The sequence below is a fragment of the Sphaerodactylus townsendi genome, linkage group LG04 (assembly GCF_021028975.2).
Source record: "Sphaerodactylus townsendi isolate TG3544 linkage group LG04, MPM_Stown_v2.3, whole genome shotgun sequence".
Lineage (NCBI taxonomy): Eukaryota > Metazoa > Chordata > Lepidosauria > Squamata > Sphaerodactylidae > Sphaerodactylus > Sphaerodactylus townsendi.
In genome coordinates, this window is record NC_059428.1 from 70,159,030 (window position 1) to 70,179,892 (window position 20,863).

Sequence of the window (20,863 nt, forward strand, 5' to 3'; positions counted from 1 at the left end):
TCACTGAGCTGTTTGGATAGCAGTAGGGCACTCTAAGGACTTTAAGGATTCTAACCAGCAATTATAAAGTGTCATAGGGTGTCATAGGGTGTCTTAGGAAAGCACTGGTGCGATCTTGCAAATTAGAAATATGACAATTGTGCTCCCATGATTTTCCTAAGGGCAGAATTGGGAGCACATTTGCCAGGGCCACCAAATTGCAAGACTGCAGGAGTGCAATAGTATGGTCCTTGAAAAAAAAACTTTTTGCCCTGGTCTCTGCTGACACTGGGAACAAAAAATAATAATCGTAAAATGGTGAAGGGAAGGGAAGGGGTGGACAGATCCTTCTGTGCTCCTGAAGTTTTGCTCCTTTGAGGGAAATTCACACCAGATCCCCAGAAGTGAAGATGGATTGAACCTTAAATGAGACCAAGTTACAGAAATTCATCCATAGATATGCAGAATATTGAGACAGGGACGCAAAGGGACATTACATAGACAGCAGTACAGAACAAAAAGGTCTAAGAATGTGAGGCAAGAAGGCAAGGATCACAGAGGATGCTTTGAAGGAACCTCACAATGCTGCAATGAGAAAGGTTTGTTTGATGAAAAGTTTGCCTTAGAAGCAGCTCATGAATGAATGTTGGCATGAATGCTGCAGCCTGGCCGTGCAAAGCTCCAATGTACACGCGGCGGAACACACAGGTCTCTTGATTAGAGAATGTGGCAGACTCTTAACTATTTTTGACATTTCTCAACTCTTCCACCCCATGCCTCCACAAAACATTTGAAAGGAGTAAAGCTACCTGGCACCTTTTGCAGCTATACTTGTGAGGCTCGGAATCCACACTGCCATCTGAATTTTCATCATTTTCCTCAGAAGAGATTCCAATTTTGCCAATGAATTCTTCCCTTTGGTGGTCATCCATTATTGCAATGTCCTACACAGAGTGGAGGTTTAAACTCAAACCTTAGCCAACCAAAAAATCAAAGCTGACCCAGTTATAAAGTTTCTACCATGCTAATACAAGCCAATTCCTCAGCAACTGAGATAAAGGACACCTCCACTTGCTTTTTAGTTGAGCTTCTGTTAATAACAAGACAGAATTGTCCAGAGTGTGGCTAATTGCTCTTCTGCCTGATTTCAGATGACAAATCTGAATAAAATACCAGTTTCTTGCCTAGTATTACAAAGATACATGGAAAAAGCTTTGCTATCTGGTTTTTTTGGTGGCCTTTAATCATAATCATGCTTCTGTATATCCCTTAATAATCTGTATCTACAGATTTTTACCACATCTTACTCGCTCGCCCGCCCCCCCGCCCCCCGCCCGCTCACCCCCACTCCCCCGCCGCTTTCCCGCCCGCCCACTCGCCGCCCACTCGCCGCCCACTTGCTTGCCCCCCCGCCACCCGCTCGCTCCCGCCCCCATGTTCACTTGCTCACCCCCACTCACTTGCCCGCCCGCCCACTCGCTCCCCCGCCCACTCGCTCGCCCGCTTACCTGCTTGCCTCGCTCGCTCGCCCCCCCCGCTCACCTTGCTTGCTTGCCCACCCCCCACAATGCACTGGTGCATCCTTCGCCCTCATCCCGCCTCGGAACGCCCCGTCTCTCCCTGGAATGCCCCCACCTCACCCCCACGTGGGCATGCACCTGGTGAGTCGCCTCCCCTCCCCCTTGGAGCTACACCTCTTTGGGCCACTCACTCTAAACCAAACCTATCCCGTAGTGTTGTTACAAGCATAAAATGAAGGAGAAAAGGAGGGTCCGTGCCAGAGAGAAAAGCAAGTTATCAGTGAAGTACATAAATAAATTAACACAATACCTTAAAATGAACGTGAATATGGTCCCTCAGTACATCTACCCTGAAGAATTTACGACCACAAATCTCACAGGTGTATTTCTTATCTCCGTGAGTAAGGAGATGCTTGTTCATATTGCTCCTACAAGAAAATATCTTTAAAAAGAAAAACAGTTTAGTGGATTAATGCTATTTTCCTGTTAAATATGAAAAAGTCAAGCAGTTTTTGTTCATTATTTAAAATGAAATTAAGTCACACGTAATAAAATTCTTAGTTCTACCTTCATCATACTATCACAGAAGTGACTCACAGCACAATCCAAAGGATGGGGGGAGGTGCTGTGGAGGTGGCATGATCCTGGCGCCGCTGTAAATATCCTATGCACCACTATAAAGGGTATTTATGATGGCGCTGGTACACATACACCAGTGCCAGGGAACAGCGTGGGAGCACAACATAGGGACACTAGTGCAGTTTCTGCGATGGTGTACCTCTGCCCAGGGGCTTGTGGGGACACCAAAGGGGATGTTCCTCCAGGCAGTACCCCAGGGATTGTGTAATGCTAACTGGCTGACCCTTTCTCTGGGAGCATGCTTCCTGTGGCAGAACAGCTCTTTGATGGGTCTGGAGATGGCTGTGCACTGGGGCAGGTCCTTCCTGGGGGGTTAGCTATCATACGTCTCAGTCTTGGGTATCGGTTTCCCCCCTCTGGGTTTTGGACTGTCTCCCAGCCTTCTCTTCGTCCCTTTCTGGGGCCGAGGATCGGATGGCAGCTGGGAGCTCATCTGCCTGCTCCTGCCCCTTTCCTGCCGCTCAGCTGGCTTAGCTGGCTCTCTTCTTCCTCATACCTTCACCTCCCTGATGGATGACAGACATCCTGTCCATTAGGGCCCACCCTCTCCATACCATCACTACTGCTCTGCTTTCCTGGAGCTTCTACAGCACTGCAAACTGCTTTGGAGACAACTCAGCTAAGATGTTGCTGCACCGTCCTCAGCTGCAGCATAGCTCACCTCCCCAGACTGCTATAAATGTTTAGACTGTGAATCTTAATGAAGAAGTATTCACAATTTCTTCCCATTTCTCAAAGCAACGTTATTGGCAAATCCTTAAATCAGGTTTAGTAAAAAAAAAAGTTTGAATTTTTGAATTGATATATCAATTTTAATTTGCAATGACAAAACCCCTGTGTGAGCAGTCATTGAAGTAAAAGCTCCCACTGTTGTAAGCCACTGCATCCTACCTTTCCACACACAGGGCAGCCAGATGGCTCCTTCTTGTAGCGGACCAGGTTGTCTGTGTTGTGCTCAAAGTCCTCTCTTTTTACACGCCTCACGCCTTAAGGTAACAGTTCCCACCAAAAATAAAGAATAAATATAAAATAAACCATGCTGTCTACTTATACCTATGGATTTTAAAAAATATATAAACATATAAATAACTACAATGCAAATGAAAACAATGCTTGAAAATGTGTACACTATCAACATTGCTCATTTATAGGTCGGCACATAAATGAACAGGTGGGACTCAGAGACAGTGTCTTAGCCCAGACTGTTGTGACCCTTCAGCATATAACAATAAATGACATAAATGCACAGGCTGAAACCATACGGAAAATATAGTAAAAAATTATATTTTTTTATCCTCTTATTTATAGGTTATTCAAGGACAAAGAATCTGAGCTCATAGGGAAACCAGAGAATGGCTTCAACAGAAAAGTGTTCCATTTCTGTATGATCTTCACATACCCCTGAGTGGAAAAACTTTTGCCTCCACACCAAGCTGAAAAGGAGCAGCACCTGCCCCATACTCTTACAATGAGTACACATCTTTCAAAAGAAACTCTATTCCACTATGCAGGATGGAAATCAGCACACTATTCTTCATCATCACCATCTCTTTCAGGCTTCCCAGGCAGTTGTAATTCAAGTGCAAGCAAATCCAGCAATAAATTGTCAGTGCAGATAACGAATGGCCCCATCCAAAGGGAGGGCTGAATCTGCCCGTGGGAGTAGCACACGGTCGCTACAGTGGATTTGCCCTCCCTGGGGCGCTTGCCCTGGTGGAGGGGCGAATCCCCAGTGTATGGCTGTCACGGCCCTCTCTGGCACAGGGATGTGGCACCAGACATGTTGCCAGTGTCCCAGCTCCCCTGCTATTCCCTGCATATTCACTGTCGTATGCTGGTGGCTGGAAATTCAGACTTACAGCACCAAAACAGGTGGTGTAGTCTAGGAAACCCAATGGGGGCTTCTCAGTCATGGGGAGGCTTTTTCACTCTTCAAGCCTCCCCATGCTGCCAGGAAGCCTCTGTGGGAGCAACACAGCCTAGCCTCTTGGATGGGGCTGCCCTATGTATTTAAGGTAGGCTAGATTCCTGTAACTGTTGTTTCAGATACAAGGGAAAGCATTTGCTCAAATCTCAACCTCCATCACCAAGTCAAGTTCCAAGATTACAAATGTACTTACCTTCCAGGTGTCGTCTCTGGTGATCCAACATGACATCTTTCCGGTAAAACAACTTGTTACAGATCTCACAGGCGAATTTCTTGTCCCCGTGTTTCTTTTTGTGTTTTGAGAGATTGCTGTTTGTAGAAAAGAATCTGAAACACATCTCACACTGAAATGTCTTGTCATCTGCAAGAAAAGGAGACGAAAAAATAGAGCCAAAATGTAATATTTACATTTAGTACTTTCTAAGAATGTGCTAATCAAATCATGCCTGCACATCTGGACAGGACTGTCCCTCAAAGCCAACAAGCAATTTGCTCTTATAATTCAGTACATTATAGCAAAGTGGAATATAAGAGATAGAGAAATTGTCCACGCATTATTCCATTTTATTACGATCAGCTGGAGCTGAACATATTTTGCCTATTAATATTGCTTTTGTACTTCTGAACTGCTCACAAAGAAAAGTTCTGGACTATAGTTATTAAACTTAGTTTATGGAAATCTGATTATGAACATACCTGTCCTACAATTGTGGAATTCTAACGCACTCTCTATCCGAAAAGCTTTTTCACATGTAGCACACCTGTACCTGTATTCACTGTCAACCTGGGGATAAAAAGGTAAAAAACTGAAAAGAAAGTACGAATAACATGCTATCACAGTATTTACCATATATACTCATGTATAAGTCAACCTGCATATAAGTCGAGGCACCTAATTTTACCACAAAAAACTGGGAAATCTTATTGACACGCGTATAAGTCAAGGGTGGGAAATGCAGCAGCTACTGGCAAATTTCAAAAATAAAGATACCAATAAAATTACATTAATTGAGGCATCAGTAGGTTAAATGTTTTTGAATATTTATTTCAAAGAAAAACAGTAAACTAGCTCTGTAAGTGGAAAAGAGGGTCAACAAGAACGATATGGTATCAACAATAACTTTAGAAGTACAAAAACCTTAGCTTTTTTTTGTAAGGATAGGTTTTAAACAATGGATCTTACAATAAAAACTGGAATGAACATGCCTGTTCACTGTGACTCAAAACTACCCTGCTTTTTAAAAGAATAGTTCATTATTTTTAGTGTACATATTTTTTTAAATTGCACATGGCAGGTGTCATTTTAGAAGGGACATTCAAACAACCTGTCCGGGAAGGAATGTTTATGTTAGCAGTACCAACATTTCAGAGTATCTTTAGGAAATCCTCCTGATGATACCACCCAGGTTTGGTGAAGTTTGGTTCAGGGGGTCCAAAGTTATGGACCCTCAAAAGGGTAGCCCCATCTACTATTAGCTTCCATTGGAAATAATGGTGGATGGGAGCACCCACTTTGGGGGTCCATAACTTTGAACTCCTTGAACCAAACATCCCCAAACCTGGCTGGTATCAGCAAGAGATTATCCTGATGATACCACCCAGGTTTAATGAAGTTTGATTTAAGGGGTCCAAAGTTATGGACCCTCAAAATGTAGGCCCATCTACTATTAACTCCCATTGGAAACAATGGGGGATGGGGGCACCCCCTTTGGGGGTCCATAACTTTGGACCCCCTGAACCAAACTTTACCAAACTTGGCAGGTATCATCAGAAGTTGTCACCTGATGATATCCTGAAAATTTGATGCTGCTAGACTAAAAACTGTGCCCCCTGGAGGCTGACAAAGTAAAAACCCTAAGATATTTTTTAAAATACAGCTGACTCGTGTATAAGTTGAGGGGGGCTTTTTCAGCACAAAAAATGTGCTGAAAAAATCGACTTATACGGTACTAAGTATATACGGTACTTTTAGAGCTCTCCTCACCACCCAAATTGCTTTTTCAATGCACTGTGTCACAGATTTTCTTATTTTTGTATCATAGACCATGGTTCTCAGTTCCTAATGTAGAATTCCCAGATTTGTCCAAGGACAATCAGTACAATCCTAAGCAGAGTTACATCACTGACTTAGAAAGGTGTGCCTATTCTGAAAGTAAATACCAATCAGGAGATTTTGTCCAGTGTTATTGCATCTTTCCCCCTTTGCTCACTATACCAACCTCATTCCTACTGTGTTTATAGGAAACGTGTTGCTTCAGACTCTCTTTGCGACTAAAAAGCTTGGCACACTCTTCACATTTAAATAATTTGTCACCTGTGGAATCAAATTAGAACAGACAAAGTCAAGTTACTCATTTCACCACATGAAAATTTCAAAAATAACTAGGCGGCCTAAAAATAAAAAATAAACAACGTTTAAAGGTAAGGAAAGACAGACAAAATGGTTATGTAATAGTCTCAAATAGTAAGAGAAGATTATGCAGTTATGATGATATTGCATCTGATTGCTACTGTGTTGTATAATGTTTATAATTATAATTATGGACCATAAATAAAACATTCACATTAGTACTTCTTGGTTAACTACATAAGTGAAATTCTGCACTGATTATCTTTGAAGCTGCAAGACCAATACTAGATGACATTTAAATTGTTTTTATGATGTATCTTTTAATGCTTTTATGAACTGTTAGCAACCTGAAATAATGGAGCACAAGAAGCCAAAAACAACCCTACCTCCAAAAATTATTAGTGGTTACTGAAGTCTACAAAAGAGTAGTGGCGTAGGAGAGTGTGTAGCCAGCAGCGATACTTTTGATGTTAAAAGTTGTTGACAGTCTGGGTGTGTGTTTTTTAAGCCCTAAATGGTTGGGGAAGTTATGTTGCTTGTCATTAGATACTTCATGCATACTACCCAGTATGCACTAGCTAGGGAAAGTATTGAATCAGCTAAACCATGATATGAAGTTTGGATCATAAATCCCCAAACTCTTGTTGGAAGTCACAGCAAATGCACCACCATCACATGTTTTCATTATTAACCAGTAAAGCTCTTAGTTAACTTTCTGATCCAATTTTGGTTTATACATTTTATTTTAAAAAATTCATTATTAAATAATTATTAAAAAATTAAGAATAACTACACACTGACTCCTTGATACCTACATATGCATGGTTCAACATGTATATAAACCTGCAGCTTTATAAACCTGCAGCTTTATTAACTATTCAAGTCCTAATCAATTAAAACACATCAACACATAACAGGAAAAGATGACCAATTTTTGCTTTTGAAATACCAGGAGATTCTCTTTGAGCTTTGGAAAATTGTCTTTACTAGTAATTGGAATGGAAAAAAAATCTGCAGTAGGTCCACCTAACTAATATCTCAATTATCTATCACTGACTCTCGTTTTATTTTCATCTGTTAGGTTATAGATCTGCTGCAACAATTAGCTGTGGAAGGTCCAAAAAGAAAACCAGCTTCGACCCACCATGAGAGCGGATGTGTCTGCTGAGGTTGCTGCTGTTCTGGAACATCTTACTGCAGATGTTACACTGATATACCCGTTTGTGTTCTCCAAGTTGCTTAATCAGCTTTCGCCGTATCCCATGCCTACTAGAAAGGATTAAACTTCTCTTGAGGGACATAGAGCTTTGATGATGAGGATACCTACCAAATTGGAAAGAAATCACATCAAAAAGGTTCAACAATGCTGTGAAAGGAATGTCTTGGGAGATAGTTACTATATATTATTTCTAAATCCAAATTTCTTAATAGAATCAGCATGCTTTACAACTATCATCTTGTATTTGGACAACTTTTTGAAGCAGGTTAGACCGTTGATGCAATATGCTGGTGTAATCCTGTCATGATCAGCCTGTTTGATCCTGCCATGTCTCCTGCCCGGGATGTGGGAACCCTTTTCCTTTCATTTCCCCTCACTGCTGTTCTTCTGTTTTTCTGCTTTGCTTCTCAGGCCTTATCAGCTCATTAGACACTTGCTGTTGTAGCTCTGCCAGTAGTGTGGAATGTAGGTTGTCTTGACCAGGGCAGGGGGAGGGGGGAGATTTTTTCTTCTCTGGACTGTGGGACTGGATGGGTGCCATCCCCTCTTGGGAACTGGTAGTCAGGGATGCAGTAACATGACATGGGGGATGATGAGTGGTGTAATGGTGGCTGCAATGCTGGTTATTCTTAGTTCTGACAGCAGAAGTCTAAATGAAGTCTAACAGAAGTCTTATTCCTGATACTGTTTCACAATAAAGAAATCAACTGAATATAGAGTCTTGTTATTGAACAGTCCAGGGACATGACACATCTTCTCACTAAAATGTAACATTTCAGTACTCATATGGAGGGATTCACTTCTTTGAGGAGGGATTCATATGGAGGGATTCACTTCTTTAAGGACTCTTTACATGGGAAGCTTCTCCTTGGAGGTACTCTGTTTCCTTTTGACTAAATTGACCCCCAAATGTGCCATAATATAATCTGCAGTGACAGATGTTTATTTGATTCTCCATTCTGCCACATGTAGCCTGCTGGCTGACCCTGAGCCAATCCCAGTTCTCTCAGAACTCTTTCAGTCCACACAGAGGCAGATAATGGCATTTCTGAATGTCTGTTGCCTTGAAATTCCTATGAGGTCACCATAAATTGGTTGCAAATTGATGGCATTTTACACACACACAATTTAATCTGCATGTGGAATGTGTTTCCCTGCCCATTTGCAGCAGTTCTCACAGTTAAATACATATTTGACTAAAAAAGTATACCCCATTTAAATTAGATAAAAAACAACACGTCTAATATACATAAGTTATAAAACAGCACTAGTAATTGGATTGAAACCAGTGTTTACCATGTCCATACCTCTCTACGATTCTAATCCCACTTATGGATTATAGCCATAAATGCCAGGATGGCAGCAGCAGAAGAACAAAATTCAAGTCCAGTAGCACCTTAGAGACTAATACAATTTAAAGGGTACAAACTTCGAGACTCAAAACTCCCTTCATCAAGTATCTGACAAAGTGAGCTTTGACTCTTGAAAGAATATCCCCTAGAAAGTTTGTTGACCAGAATTCCCAATTTGGATCTCTATTAGATAGATCAGAACACCTGAAGGGCCCAGAGTTCCTGGGTCAGGCCCAACTTTCTGGATGATCTGGAAGTCATCTACATGGGACACCTTATTTAGAAATATACTAACACTGAAAATTAGCAATTAGTGAAGAGCTATGATCTACTCTCAATAAAGGTTAAATGTAAAATTACTTTAAGGCATTATATAAAATAAAACCAGTTAATATAATCAGGTTATGAACTTTCAAAAAAATAAGAGTTGGTTTTTCATACCTCGCTTTTTGTATGTATGTATGTAGGTAGGTAGGTAGGTAGGTATGTAGGTATGGGATTTTTATACCGCCCAACCCCCGGAGGGCTCTGGGTGGTGCACAACACAGATTCCACATACAATATATACAACCTTTAAGGAGCCTCAAAGTGGTTTACAATTGCTTTCCCTTCCCCTCTCCACAGCAGACACCTTGTGAGGTAGGCGGGGCTGAGAGAGTTCTGAAAAGCCATGACTAGCTCAAGGTCACCCAGCAAGCTTCAAATGAGGATTAGGGGGAAAAAACCCAGATCACCAGATTAGAGTCTACCACTTATGTGGAGGAGTGGGGATTCAATCCTGGTTCTCCCGACTAGAGTCTGTCACTATGAACCACTATATAACTCTAGCTTTCAACATGGCTACACCATTATCACAGACCAAACTCTGATTTTCATACTCCCTATCAGAAGAATTTGGGTATACATTGAACCTCAGTTTTCGTTGTTGGTTTTTGTTGGTTTCGGTTTTTGTTGATTCTTTCCCTAAAAATTTTGTCTCGGTTTTCATTGTTTGCTTCGGTTTTCGTTCGCACATGCACGCTAATTTTGCGACAACAAACAGTGACCCATGCAGTTCCATTGCTTTCCAGTGTTTGCCTCAGTTTTTGTCAGTTTCAGATTTTGCCGAGGTTTCCTGGACGGATTATCGACGAAAACTGAGGTTCCACTGTAGTTATTTTACTATACATAACAAGCTACACGAGTTATATATGTAAGAATGTTCACCATCTGCCTTTTCTGTTTTCAGAGGAACTTACTTTTTTGTTATGGAATTCATACTGTTTCCAGTACTGGGTAGCTTCCCTAAAACCATCTCCATGATCCTTTCTTCTGCAGCGGAAGGAAGAGCTACGTCATCAAGAGGGATCTCTGTTATAATTTCAGCAACATGATCCTCTTTTAATTGAATTCATTATTTAAAAACAAAACAAGACAGTGAATTTTCAATTTTAAGCATACCATACAAATTAAGAATACACTTTTGTTTGGCCATAAGAACTGCAAAAAAGACAAACAAAAAAAGCAAAACTGCTAAGCAGTGTAAGAATCAATTATCCATCATATAGAGTGAAATAAAACAGCAAAGAGGTTATTTGCTTACTTTCAAATCCACAACCATCTTGCTGATACATTTTCATCTGCATTTCATAACTGCCAGCAGATAGGTAGCCAAAATATACATAATCTTTACTATTCTTTGTCAACAGTCACTCCAGTTTCTGTTGGTTTGACCAGTTTGCATAATTCCTTAAAACAGAATGGTCTAGACATTTTTGTTGTTTAGCAGACAAATCAATATTGGATTATGTCTTCCACTGCCAAATTCCCACTAACATAAAACCTTCTATTGTGTTGCATACAAGGTAATGCTCATCCAGCCCTGCAGAAGGTACATATTACAGCTGGAATGACATGAACACTAGGGTGAGCTATCAAGCAATTCTCCATTCCTTACTTCAATTTAAACATCTTACATCATGATGGTATTCTCACTCCTGCCAGTAGAGCTAGATCCTTGTAGACAAATGTATCTCTTGTTCTTTTTAAAATTCCATTGTAGTCTGTTAAATGGGAGGCATGAGTTCTAATCTGCCTGTACCTCTCTTTTCAGACCAACATATCTACCAGCCAGAATCTTGTAGAGGCTGTACTGATATCTCCCTGGGGGTGTACCTCAAAGCCCATTCTCCGTTTCCCTCTCATTCTCTGGCCCTTTCCTCACGGGCGGTTTATGGCGGCCTGAGGACGGCAAAAACGCTGTCCCCAGGGAGCCATTTGCACAGGGGGCGCAGCTGCTTTGCAGCCGCGCCGCTCTCACGCCGCCCAACTGGCGCGAAGCCGGCGTTTCCCAACTTCGCTTGGCAAGCGAGGTTGTTGGGAAACGGTGGCTTGGAGCTGCTGCCGTGTGAACGGCAGTGGCTTCCAGGCGCCTTCCCTCCCCCCCCCCCCCCCCGAGCAGGCGACTCACCTGTCCTGCGGCCCTCCGGCGCATCGCCAAGGCCTGGGGACATGCCCCCTTTGCCCTGCAACCCTGGAGCGGTCGCACAGGGCAGGGGGGCGTGTTCCCTGGCCTCGGCGACGTTCCGGAGGGCCGCAGGACCGGTAAGTCGCTCTGACGACGGCGCAGCTCTGTGCCGTCGTCTCTGACGATTCTGTGGATTGCGCCGACCCGACCCCTTCTGCCTCGGTGTGGAAACGGCCTCTGCCTCCCCACAGCACCAGGAGACATTTTACTCTTTTGCTTAGTATTGTTGCATCCATTCTTTTTGTAGGAAGAGTTCCCACCTTGCTAAATACATTTTTTTCATCCCTGTGTGTCTCAGATGCTCTGGTGGAGGCTTTCAATCTCTTATCTGCAGGTTATAACCATTCCAAGCCATTAACTTTGGTAGACTTAAAAGGGCATAATGCTGTTTAGAACTACACTGTTAAAGTTATTTGGTGCCCTGACCTATTTACTTGTTTAAAACTAACTGGGATATGGACAAAGCTATATATTCCATTATACAAATCTTTGGGGATGACTACAAAATGATACATCTGATCTAAATACAAATGGAAACAGCCCTTAAATTGTTGACATTTCATTAATACAGATAGCAAACAAAAGTAAGTACGAGTAATGCAAAGTAGACAATACAATAAACATGTTTTACTGGATTTATCTGACATCCATTTTTGTCCATAAGATAATTCATAAATGATGTCAGATAATCCAGGTGAGAAGAAGAGGCAACAAATTTGTGAAAATATGTATCAGTGGGCAGTGAAAGAAGGTAGTGGCTGAAACTGTAAAATATTTGTTGTTTCTAGTAAAATTTCTATGCCCATTGGAAAAAAAAATACTTCTTGCGTGCATAACTTAACTATAAAGTATGGAGGGATGTGAATAGTGTAGCAGCACATCTACCATAACACAATTATATCATTAGGTATGTAATGAAAGGCCCATTGACTCTTAATAAATTGTGGGTCTCACCAGAATGGTCATTATCAACCACAGTCGCAAGGGGAGTTTCAGCTTTTGTGACTTTTGACTTCCTGCCCTTTCGTGGTTTTCTTTTCATATCTATGTTAACATTGGTGTTTTCATGGGTTATAGGTGGATCTGAAGGTGGAGCCTCCACAGCTTTCTCTGGAAGTGCATCGTTCTGACTGCTCTGAGGAGCTCCTTTGGCTTGTTCCAGGTGACTCAGCAGATGCTCTGCAAAGAAAGACCAAACAGGTTTGACTCACAGGAGAGAAAAAAAGACTGCCTTCTAGAAACTTCTTAGCAAATAAGGCTAACATAGAATTAAAGATAGCCTTAACTTCTAAAAGCTAATAAAGTTCTCAGGACACAGAGTACAGCATTTTTCTATTGTATTCCAGAAGATGTCTACCAATGCACATTCTAATTCTTTCAGGAATAAAAATTTTAATTAGGGAGAACCCAAGTTACAGTTTTGGAACAGACTGAAATGATTGGATTATTTCTGATAGCAAAACTCTGGGCCATTCCAGAAAAGGTACAGCCCAGTTATTTGCAATTCCTTTGCGTTTATTAACGTTGCTTGTCCCATGTCCATGAACTGGAACAAGAGAAACAATGATTTGAAGGAAGTGAACACTCAGTGCAATTTATTATCCATAGCTTCAGTTGGGATTGCTCCCTGACACAACATGAATAAGTATCAAAATGGCACGGAAAACTGTTTAGTCAAGTCCTTTTGAGGAGAGCTCATACCTTTTGAGATGTACATCAGTGTCAGCTGTGGTTTTACAGAAAGTTTTAATATAATTAGCAGCACTGTATCTTGTGAATCGGGGGAATCAAACATATACTACCTTGTTTGTTTCCTACCCTATATATCAGAGGGTATAAGGAACCTAAATGATTGATAAGGCAGGAGTTTTGGTCCAATTTCCAGAAAACTGAATTTTCTGTTTTCCAAAAATCAGTAAAAGGGTTGATCCAGAAAATGGCTACCTTCTGTATTACTCTTAAGAAAATCAGAACAAACTGTTATGCTTTCAGTTGTATTTTGAGTCAACAGCATTTTTAACTGTGTGTTGTGTTTGTTTAACTTTATCTTGCCCACTTTATTTAATCTTTTAAAATCAATTTTCAAACAGGCTACCACTGAATGTCTTTTTAAAGTCTAGTTCAAGGGTCCCCAACCTTTTTGACCATATGGGCATGTCTGGAATTCTGATACAGTATGGTGAGCACAGCCACAAAATGGTTGCTGCAGGAGGCGCAGACAGTCACAAAATGGCTGCCACAGGTTACCTTCAGTCACATACAGTGAAAATCTTTTTAAAAATCTGCACAGTCGAATCTCCAAAGGTCAATCAGAAGTTTTGCTGGGCAAAAGCTTTATGGGGGCCCTGCCGACTTTCGAAAAGTACTCAGTGGGCCCTGGAAAAGTATTGGGAGGCACCATAGAGCCCACAGGCACCATGTTGGGGACCCCAGTCTAGTTCAACCTTCTAATTAATATTTGTGTTTCTGGAGAATCTGTTAGTTTCTTTGCTACTTTTTGTTTTGCAAGGTTCAGTGTAATGCCAAGAAGCTAAGGACCATACGGAAACTCAGGCACAAGGTGAAGACAGAGTAGAACATTGGTTCAAAGTTCTCTGGGTGCTCCAGGTCACATACAAAACAATATCTTCCTCAGTCACCTCAACACTGGAGATCCTGCATATCAAATCAGAATAAAAGGACCTCCTAGAAACTGATAGACTGAGGCAACTATTTGCATGTTTCCTTATATTATCTTTGAAGACAAGAAAGAAATAAAGCTTTCAAATGCAGTCTTACAAACAGCAGCAGAAACCATACACAATAGCTAAGATTCTATGTCAGTGCATTTATGCAACTGTAGAAGTTGAGTCCTTCCATTACCTGTCAGCAGTTGAGGTTCATGGAAAGTTGTTGAGCATACTTTACATGTCCACTGCTTAGACTCTGTTTCAAGAGGCCCGCTACTATCTAAAGTGCTCTCTAGATTACAGCAAACAAAAATGAACATTAGCATCCCCCAAAAAACAAAGAACGGAAAACTCTTCAGTATTTTATAGACATATACAGTATTAAAGTATGCAGATTTCGGGACCACTGACAGAGCAAGCCTAAGCAGAGCTACCTCTGCAATAAGCCTATTGACATTCATGGGATCAGAAGGGCATCTCTCCACTTAGAAGTGCTAAGTTATAAGAATATGAGAATGGGCAGTGAGTTCAAAACAAAGCAATATTTTGGTATGTGAATCTATGGTGTGTTTTTTTTTCAAATGGAGGGTCACAAGTTTAAATCCACCCATGAACTACACCCAATATCATTACAAACAATCGCTTCATCACAGGTGCACCCTGTAATAAGTGACTGCTGAGCCAAATGCTTGCCACCAGCACAGCAGATACAGAATGGAGACCAAAAGAGTTTACATACCTGTAAGATTGGCCTCATGAACTCGGGACTTCTTGACTTTCTTGACAGACAAGACACATGTGTCAGAAGGCTTTGGAGTAATTTTGTTTCCCTCTTGGTCACATTCCATCACAACTAAGCACACGTCTATTATAGAGAGATTATTTCTATTAATTTTTCTCCCACTTATTACATCAGTGTTAAAACACTAGGAGAGACTATATAAGTTAGTAACATAGGCTACACTGATATATGAAGAAGGTCTGAAACAGGGAATTAGGTATAGAATTTTTATGGGGTAGGTTTGGGGGCGGGGCTATGCCCCCACCCACCCTGGGGGTGTGGCCCCACCTCCCGAAGCCCCACCTCCAGCCTGCAAGCCGGCAGGAACCCGGGAAAGAAAGTCTCGCCTCTCGCGAGACCTGCTTTGCGAGAAGCGAGACTTTCTTTCCCAGGCTCTGGCTGGCTTGCAGCTTACAAGCATGTGATGTAGGCTGTGCCTGTGTGGGCGCACAGGAGCACCCGCACTTGTTGGACATGCAATGGGAGGGGTTTAAACCCAAGAACCCCCACTTACCTACGTCTGAAAGGTTCTTACCTGCCTACACCTTGTGAAAAACAGAAAAGTCAAAGAAAATGCCTCCAACGTATTAAATATAGGAAATGTTTTAAAAGAAATTATTCTTCCAACATTTCTCACAGAGCCACCAAAAAAAGGTCAGAACCCTACTTTAGAGGTGGTGTTTTCATTCGGGGGGGGAGGAGTAGTATGTTGTGTACATATACCTAATTCAGTTCTACTTAGGTTGAAAAATGCCTCTTATAGAATGCACATTATAATTTGAGAGATCTCAATAGAAGGACTATACTTTTTCTAACTGGAATTTACCATATGTTAACAATATACAAATACAGAGAGCTGTTCTGAGCCTCCTTCAGCAGGAGAGTTCAGGGTATTACATCAAACAACAACAACAAGCCACAAAACCACCTATTACAACCCTCTGCATAAAAGGACTTGAAACTTCTAGTACTATTTATACAAATCTGCATTATACACAGTAACATAGTAAATCCAACTGCACGTACCATTGGCAATGTTAGTAGCCTGCTTTAGAACAGGCTTTTCCATTTTTTTGGCATAGAAAGCAGCATACCATACTCTTAATTCAATTCCAGGTGGAATATCTCGGGAAGTAGTGAAATAAATGTCATTATCATGCTGGAAAGCAGTCAGGTTCTGATGTTCATACTGTGTGGCTGGTCTCACCATCATCATCCAGTTACAATCATCTTCATTAGAGGTATCAAAATATATTGGAGGACCATCCTTCTGAAAAACCTGAGGCATACCCATTGAGATAGATAGTGAACATAAAGTTAATACTAATGATTACTCCTAATAATAACACTATATAAAAGAATGCATTTCAGTTACTGGACTGCTGTATCCATGTGGTCCCAGCATTCAAGTGTTATTGTTGTGAAACTGGAACTAAATAATTAGAAACAGCTTCCAATAATAGGAATTCTGTTCTTTACTGTAAAAAAAATCTCTTCAAGCTATGAACATCTCATTTTTTCAACAGGTTTTAAGAATGATGCCTATTGTTCATTAAGACCTTTTGGGCTCCTTTTCTTATTGAGTCCTTCTATATGATGCCTCCAAACCCCTGCTCATATTCGGCTCAATCCTTTGAAAGTCAATGAAATAACTTAATCCAAAATTAAGGGGGTATTCTACAAATGAAAGCACTATTGCTTTGGCTTTTAGTAAGGGAAAATACTTTTACGTGGCAACCTGGTAACTGAAAGATCACGCTGAAATAAGATCAAACTAAAATGAACTAAAATATAAGTTGTATAGTGTTGAATAACAAAATAGTGGACCAAGACTGTAGATTCTCCTTCTGTCATGAAACTCACTGGATGACCTTTGGCCTATCACTCTTCTCCATCTAATTTATCTTGAAGAAGAGCAGCATAGAACTGTACAGAAAAACTACCTAAGCACGGATACAGGGTACCTTCAACGGAAATGCTGACTCCTTTTCCAGTTTGGCAACTCTTTTGGATTCAAAAGGGCCAAACTGGGTACGCTTGACCATCTGAGACACTGCAAAAACACCTTCAGTCCCATCTTCTAGTTGTCTGATCTCCAGATTGGATGGAAGGGATGATCTAAAAAGTTAGAATTTTGGACAAGTCAGAGTAAGCCAGCGATGAACTGTGTCTGAGAGAGATTTGCCAACAACCACAGAAGGATGAATTCAGACTCACCCTTCAACAAAGTAACATCAAAAATAACTAATTATTAGCAAGTTCAAGAAGCAAAAGTTTCAAATCAACCTCCACACTGATGAAACAAAAAATTAGCCTTCACGCACTTTCATACTGTATGAATGACAGTGTGGATAAGTAATGAATAGGGATTCATATCTTCTACTGATATAGCTAACTTTCAGTGTCACTCAAATTTCTTTTAAAATTATGATTTTCCTATATGTAAAGCATTCCAGTTTAAAAATTACATAGCTCTACATATATTTTCCCCACAATAAAATGTTCTCTGTGTAATAAGTTCAAAATCTGAAGCTGCTGTAAGTCTCAAATTTTCTGATGCCTACTGTGGAGACAGACTACAAACCATTTCACAAATGATATAAAGATTCAAATGAGCATAAACAATGATAGTAAGCTTACTTAATAAGCAAATCTTCACCCAAACTTAATCATCTGCCTTGACAGTTTCATTAACGCCTTCAATGACTAAAGAAAGAAATCTGTCTTTCCCCAAGTGTCTTTAGAATTGGCTAAAATTACACTGACTCTTGACTATTTCAAAAGGAATCAACAATACAGGGTTGGGACCATCCCAGTAGGGGGGTAGTTTCCTAGGCATCGGTCCACCAGGGTGTTCTCAGGGGGCCTTAACAGCCTGTCTGCCCTTGTCTAACCCAAATATAAAGTGAAGCTTACAGGTACATCAAGCCATGAATTTCCACTTTGGCTGACCAACCTAATTATTCCCTACTGCAGAGCTATCTTCACTGCCTTCCAGGTACTGAATTATGTCAGAGAGGGAAAACTTACAGCAGTAGTTTCGAATTATTTTAGCAGCCAGTCAGAACAGAGTACATATGAGGTCTTCAAGATCATGCATATTTCAAATTTGAAATGTAGCAAAAGAAAGAAAGAAAGAAAGAAAGAAAGAAAGAAAGAAAGAAAGAAAGAAAGAAAGAAAGAAAGAAAGAAAGAAAGAAAGAAAGAAAGAAAGAAAGAAAGAAAGAAAGAAAGAAAGAAAGAAAGAAAGAAAGCCGGAAATTCAATTAATTCTCTTTTTGTAGCTCTGACTTTGCTTTAAAATGCAACTGACTTTGCAATTCAACTTACCTTGCTCTACTTAATACAAAGGAGTCTTTGACAGTCACTACTGGCCCCAGTTCTGGACATTCTGAATCATGATACTGACTACAGTCTTCACACCCTGAAGGCAGACAAGAAATATCCCCAGCAAGTATGTCACTCACTTCATGTTACATTTAAATACTGTCTAGAAAAGATGTTATTTACAGCAATCAAGAAACATCACATAGATCAGGGTCCAAAGAGACAATACATGTTCAAGAGAGAACTGAGCATTCCTGCCAATCCTTTCATGTCTATTTTTTTCTATTGCTGAAGAAAGAAGCTGCTTTTTAAACAAAACAGTGGTTAGTCTCTTTGACAAGAGCTACTGTGCCAAAATCATCCCAACCTGAATTAATGCACCTCTGGGTCTGCAGGCATCAAACACACATAGCCATTCATCCTGAGTCAGCAGTAGTGTCATAAAGAAAAATAAATGTTTTCCAACACGCAGTCATCTGCTTTTATTTCTGCGCTATTGCATCCTAATTAAATCACCTAGAGTCCTAAATGGAGTCAAACGATAATTTATGAGCAGCATCTCAAGTATATTTGCTTAGCTCACCTGTAAAATGTTTAAAAGCTTCATAGCTGTCAGAACTGCAGAGTCAGTGCAACTGAACAGCACTATGTGTTCTTTTATGCCTGCTATCCATCCACAAAGGTATCTTGGATGGAAAAAAAAAGGACAGCATAACCTGCCTAGCAGTAGGGCTGCTTTATTAGAAGAAACAAAATGTTTGGCTTGCAAAATTATACTAAAGGCATGTTCATTGCTGGAAATGAATCCCCCCACCCCCAACCCTTAACCAATTCTCCCACATTCATGCAGCAGGCAGGGGAGATTCCTACAGCAAAAAAAGAATAAATATAATTCAGAAATGCTGACATAGGATTATTTAATACATGTTTCCCACAGAACTGGAAAATTACAACCTACACTTTTTACTGATGTTTGCTTAATCCCACTACTTTGAGAAAAAGTTGCAATGCCACTTTCCCCAAATCATTTACAAATGCATGCAGTAAAGCAAACAGAAAACAATTAGAAACTTGTGTCTGTAGTGACCTTAACTTGTGAAATTCTGCAAAAAGTGACCTTAACATGTGAAATTCTGCAAAAAAAAATCCAGGGTTGTTCACAAGTTCTACTGGGGGTAGAATGAACATATATGGAGATAAGGGGAGAATGGGACTACCTTCCCACCTGAGCAAGTTCAGTACCAGTTGTACATAGACTGTATAGTCAAAGTACACGTATGTAAGTTCTCATCACCATCAGCAAACCAGCATTTGCCAATGTAACAACCAAAATCTACATGTGTATAGCTCAAGTAATCTATATTGCAATCTATATTGTAATCTACACAAAGCAAATGGGGTTGAATGAGAGAGTTTTATTCTTCTTGCTAGGCAACAGATCATGCATATACCCACAAATTCAATTTTGTTAGCAGTCCAACAGATGTATCTTGCTCTCAGACTAAAAGCTCACAATATGGCTTATAACAATAAAATAAGAAAACTATGCTAACAAGATATGTACCTGACAATAAATACAACAGTATGAAATTGACCAAAATTCAGAATGAAACCTACAATTTATAACGAACACCACAAAAAATCACTTCAGTAGAACAATTGAACAATAAGGCCCAAAACCATAAAAAAACCTCCATCTACAAATGCCTGGGGAAACAGAAATGGTTTCATGTTTTAGTCCTGAAAGTAGCCCTTAATCAGAAGGCATGTCTTTGGGTCATCCTCGTGACTTCTCAGGCCATACGCTGTCAGAGAGTTTGAAAGGGAAACTATGTTTGATATTAAAACTGATAAACTGAGATCAGGCTGAAATGCAACTGAAAAGGTGATTCACAGGAAAGTGGCCAGGTTCCCCCGGAGGTGAGGAAACTCCCTTGATAATAGTTTTATTTGTTGGCTTTCTGAGGGATCATCAAAGTTCAGGCCATAATTAATGATCAGGGTTGGGGAAGAATAACTGGCCTTCTATGACCACTCCAATAATGTAATCACAGATCAATGAAGGGGCATTAAAGTCTGACTTGTCCTTTAAGAACTGGGGCAAGCTGGTATTCTAGTCAGGTAACCAAATCACCCCAGGCTGACATTCCCATATTTGGAGTTATTTCTATTCCCCTAAAGTTCAAACCTTCCAATAAGATTCAGAGTTTTCAACTTGAATCCAATCCCGTTACAGCAGACACTCAATGTGACTAAGGTGCAGAAAAGTCTCCAAATGTTCGTAGCTGGTTTCTGGGTCCTACCTGTTATCCCAGCCTCATGGATGGTCTCCTTCCCTGTGGAAATCGCTGATCCTGGCTACCAATTACACTGCAACTCAGGCTCCAAATGCACTGTGTCTTCCCTCCCCACCATCCTTGCAAGGTAATCCAGTACCCTGGTGAACTACTCACAGAGCAAAGAAGTATGCTGAGATTAGATGTTTCCAGCAGGCAGACTTTAATGGCAAACTTACAACAATGACACACACTTCTCATCTCTCTCCTTCCTATTTCCCCCACATTTTCCTCCCATGTGTCCCTTTAATCCTTCCG

At 40.7% G+C, this 20,863-nt stretch overlaps 1 protein-coding gene across 5 annotated transcripts in view; it reads right to left on the bottom strand.

Moving 5' to 3' along the window:
• The window catches only part of PRDM15 (PR/SET domain 15), a 48,667-nt gene that overhangs the window by 16,857 nt on the left and 10,947 nt on the right, over positions 1-20,863 (bottom strand). For 2 of the 5 annotated variants that reach the window (XM_048493729.1, XM_048493724.1), the window contains exons 3-16: positions 18,273-18,366; positions 16,907-17,060; positions 15,969-16,221; positions 14,901-15,026; positions 14,355-14,453; positions 12,447-12,671; positions 10,225-10,363; positions 7,560-7,738; positions 6,285-6,379; positions 4,762-4,849; positions 4,259-4,426; positions 3,030-3,124; positions 1,810-1,941; positions 789-923 (exon numbers count right to left, since the gene is read on the bottom strand). In XM_048493729.1, the coding sequence (XP_048349686.1) occupies positions 789-923; positions 1,810-1,941; positions 3,030-3,124; positions 4,259-4,426; positions 4,762-4,849; positions 6,285-6,379; positions 7,560-7,738; positions 10,225-10,363; positions 12,447-12,671; positions 14,355-14,453; positions 14,901-15,026; positions 15,969-16,221; positions 16,907-17,060; positions 18,273-18,366 (1,982 nt within the window). The remainder of the gene's footprint in view (positions 1-788; positions 924-1,809; positions 1,942-3,029; positions 3,125-4,258; positions 4,427-4,761; positions 4,850-6,284; positions 6,380-7,559; positions 7,739-10,224; positions 10,364-12,446; positions 12,672-14,354; positions 14,454-14,900; positions 15,027-15,968; positions 16,222-16,906; positions 17,061-18,272; positions 18,367-20,863) is intronic. The other 3 variants (XM_048493727.1, XM_048493725.1, XM_048493728.1) reach the window with 3 other exon arrangements.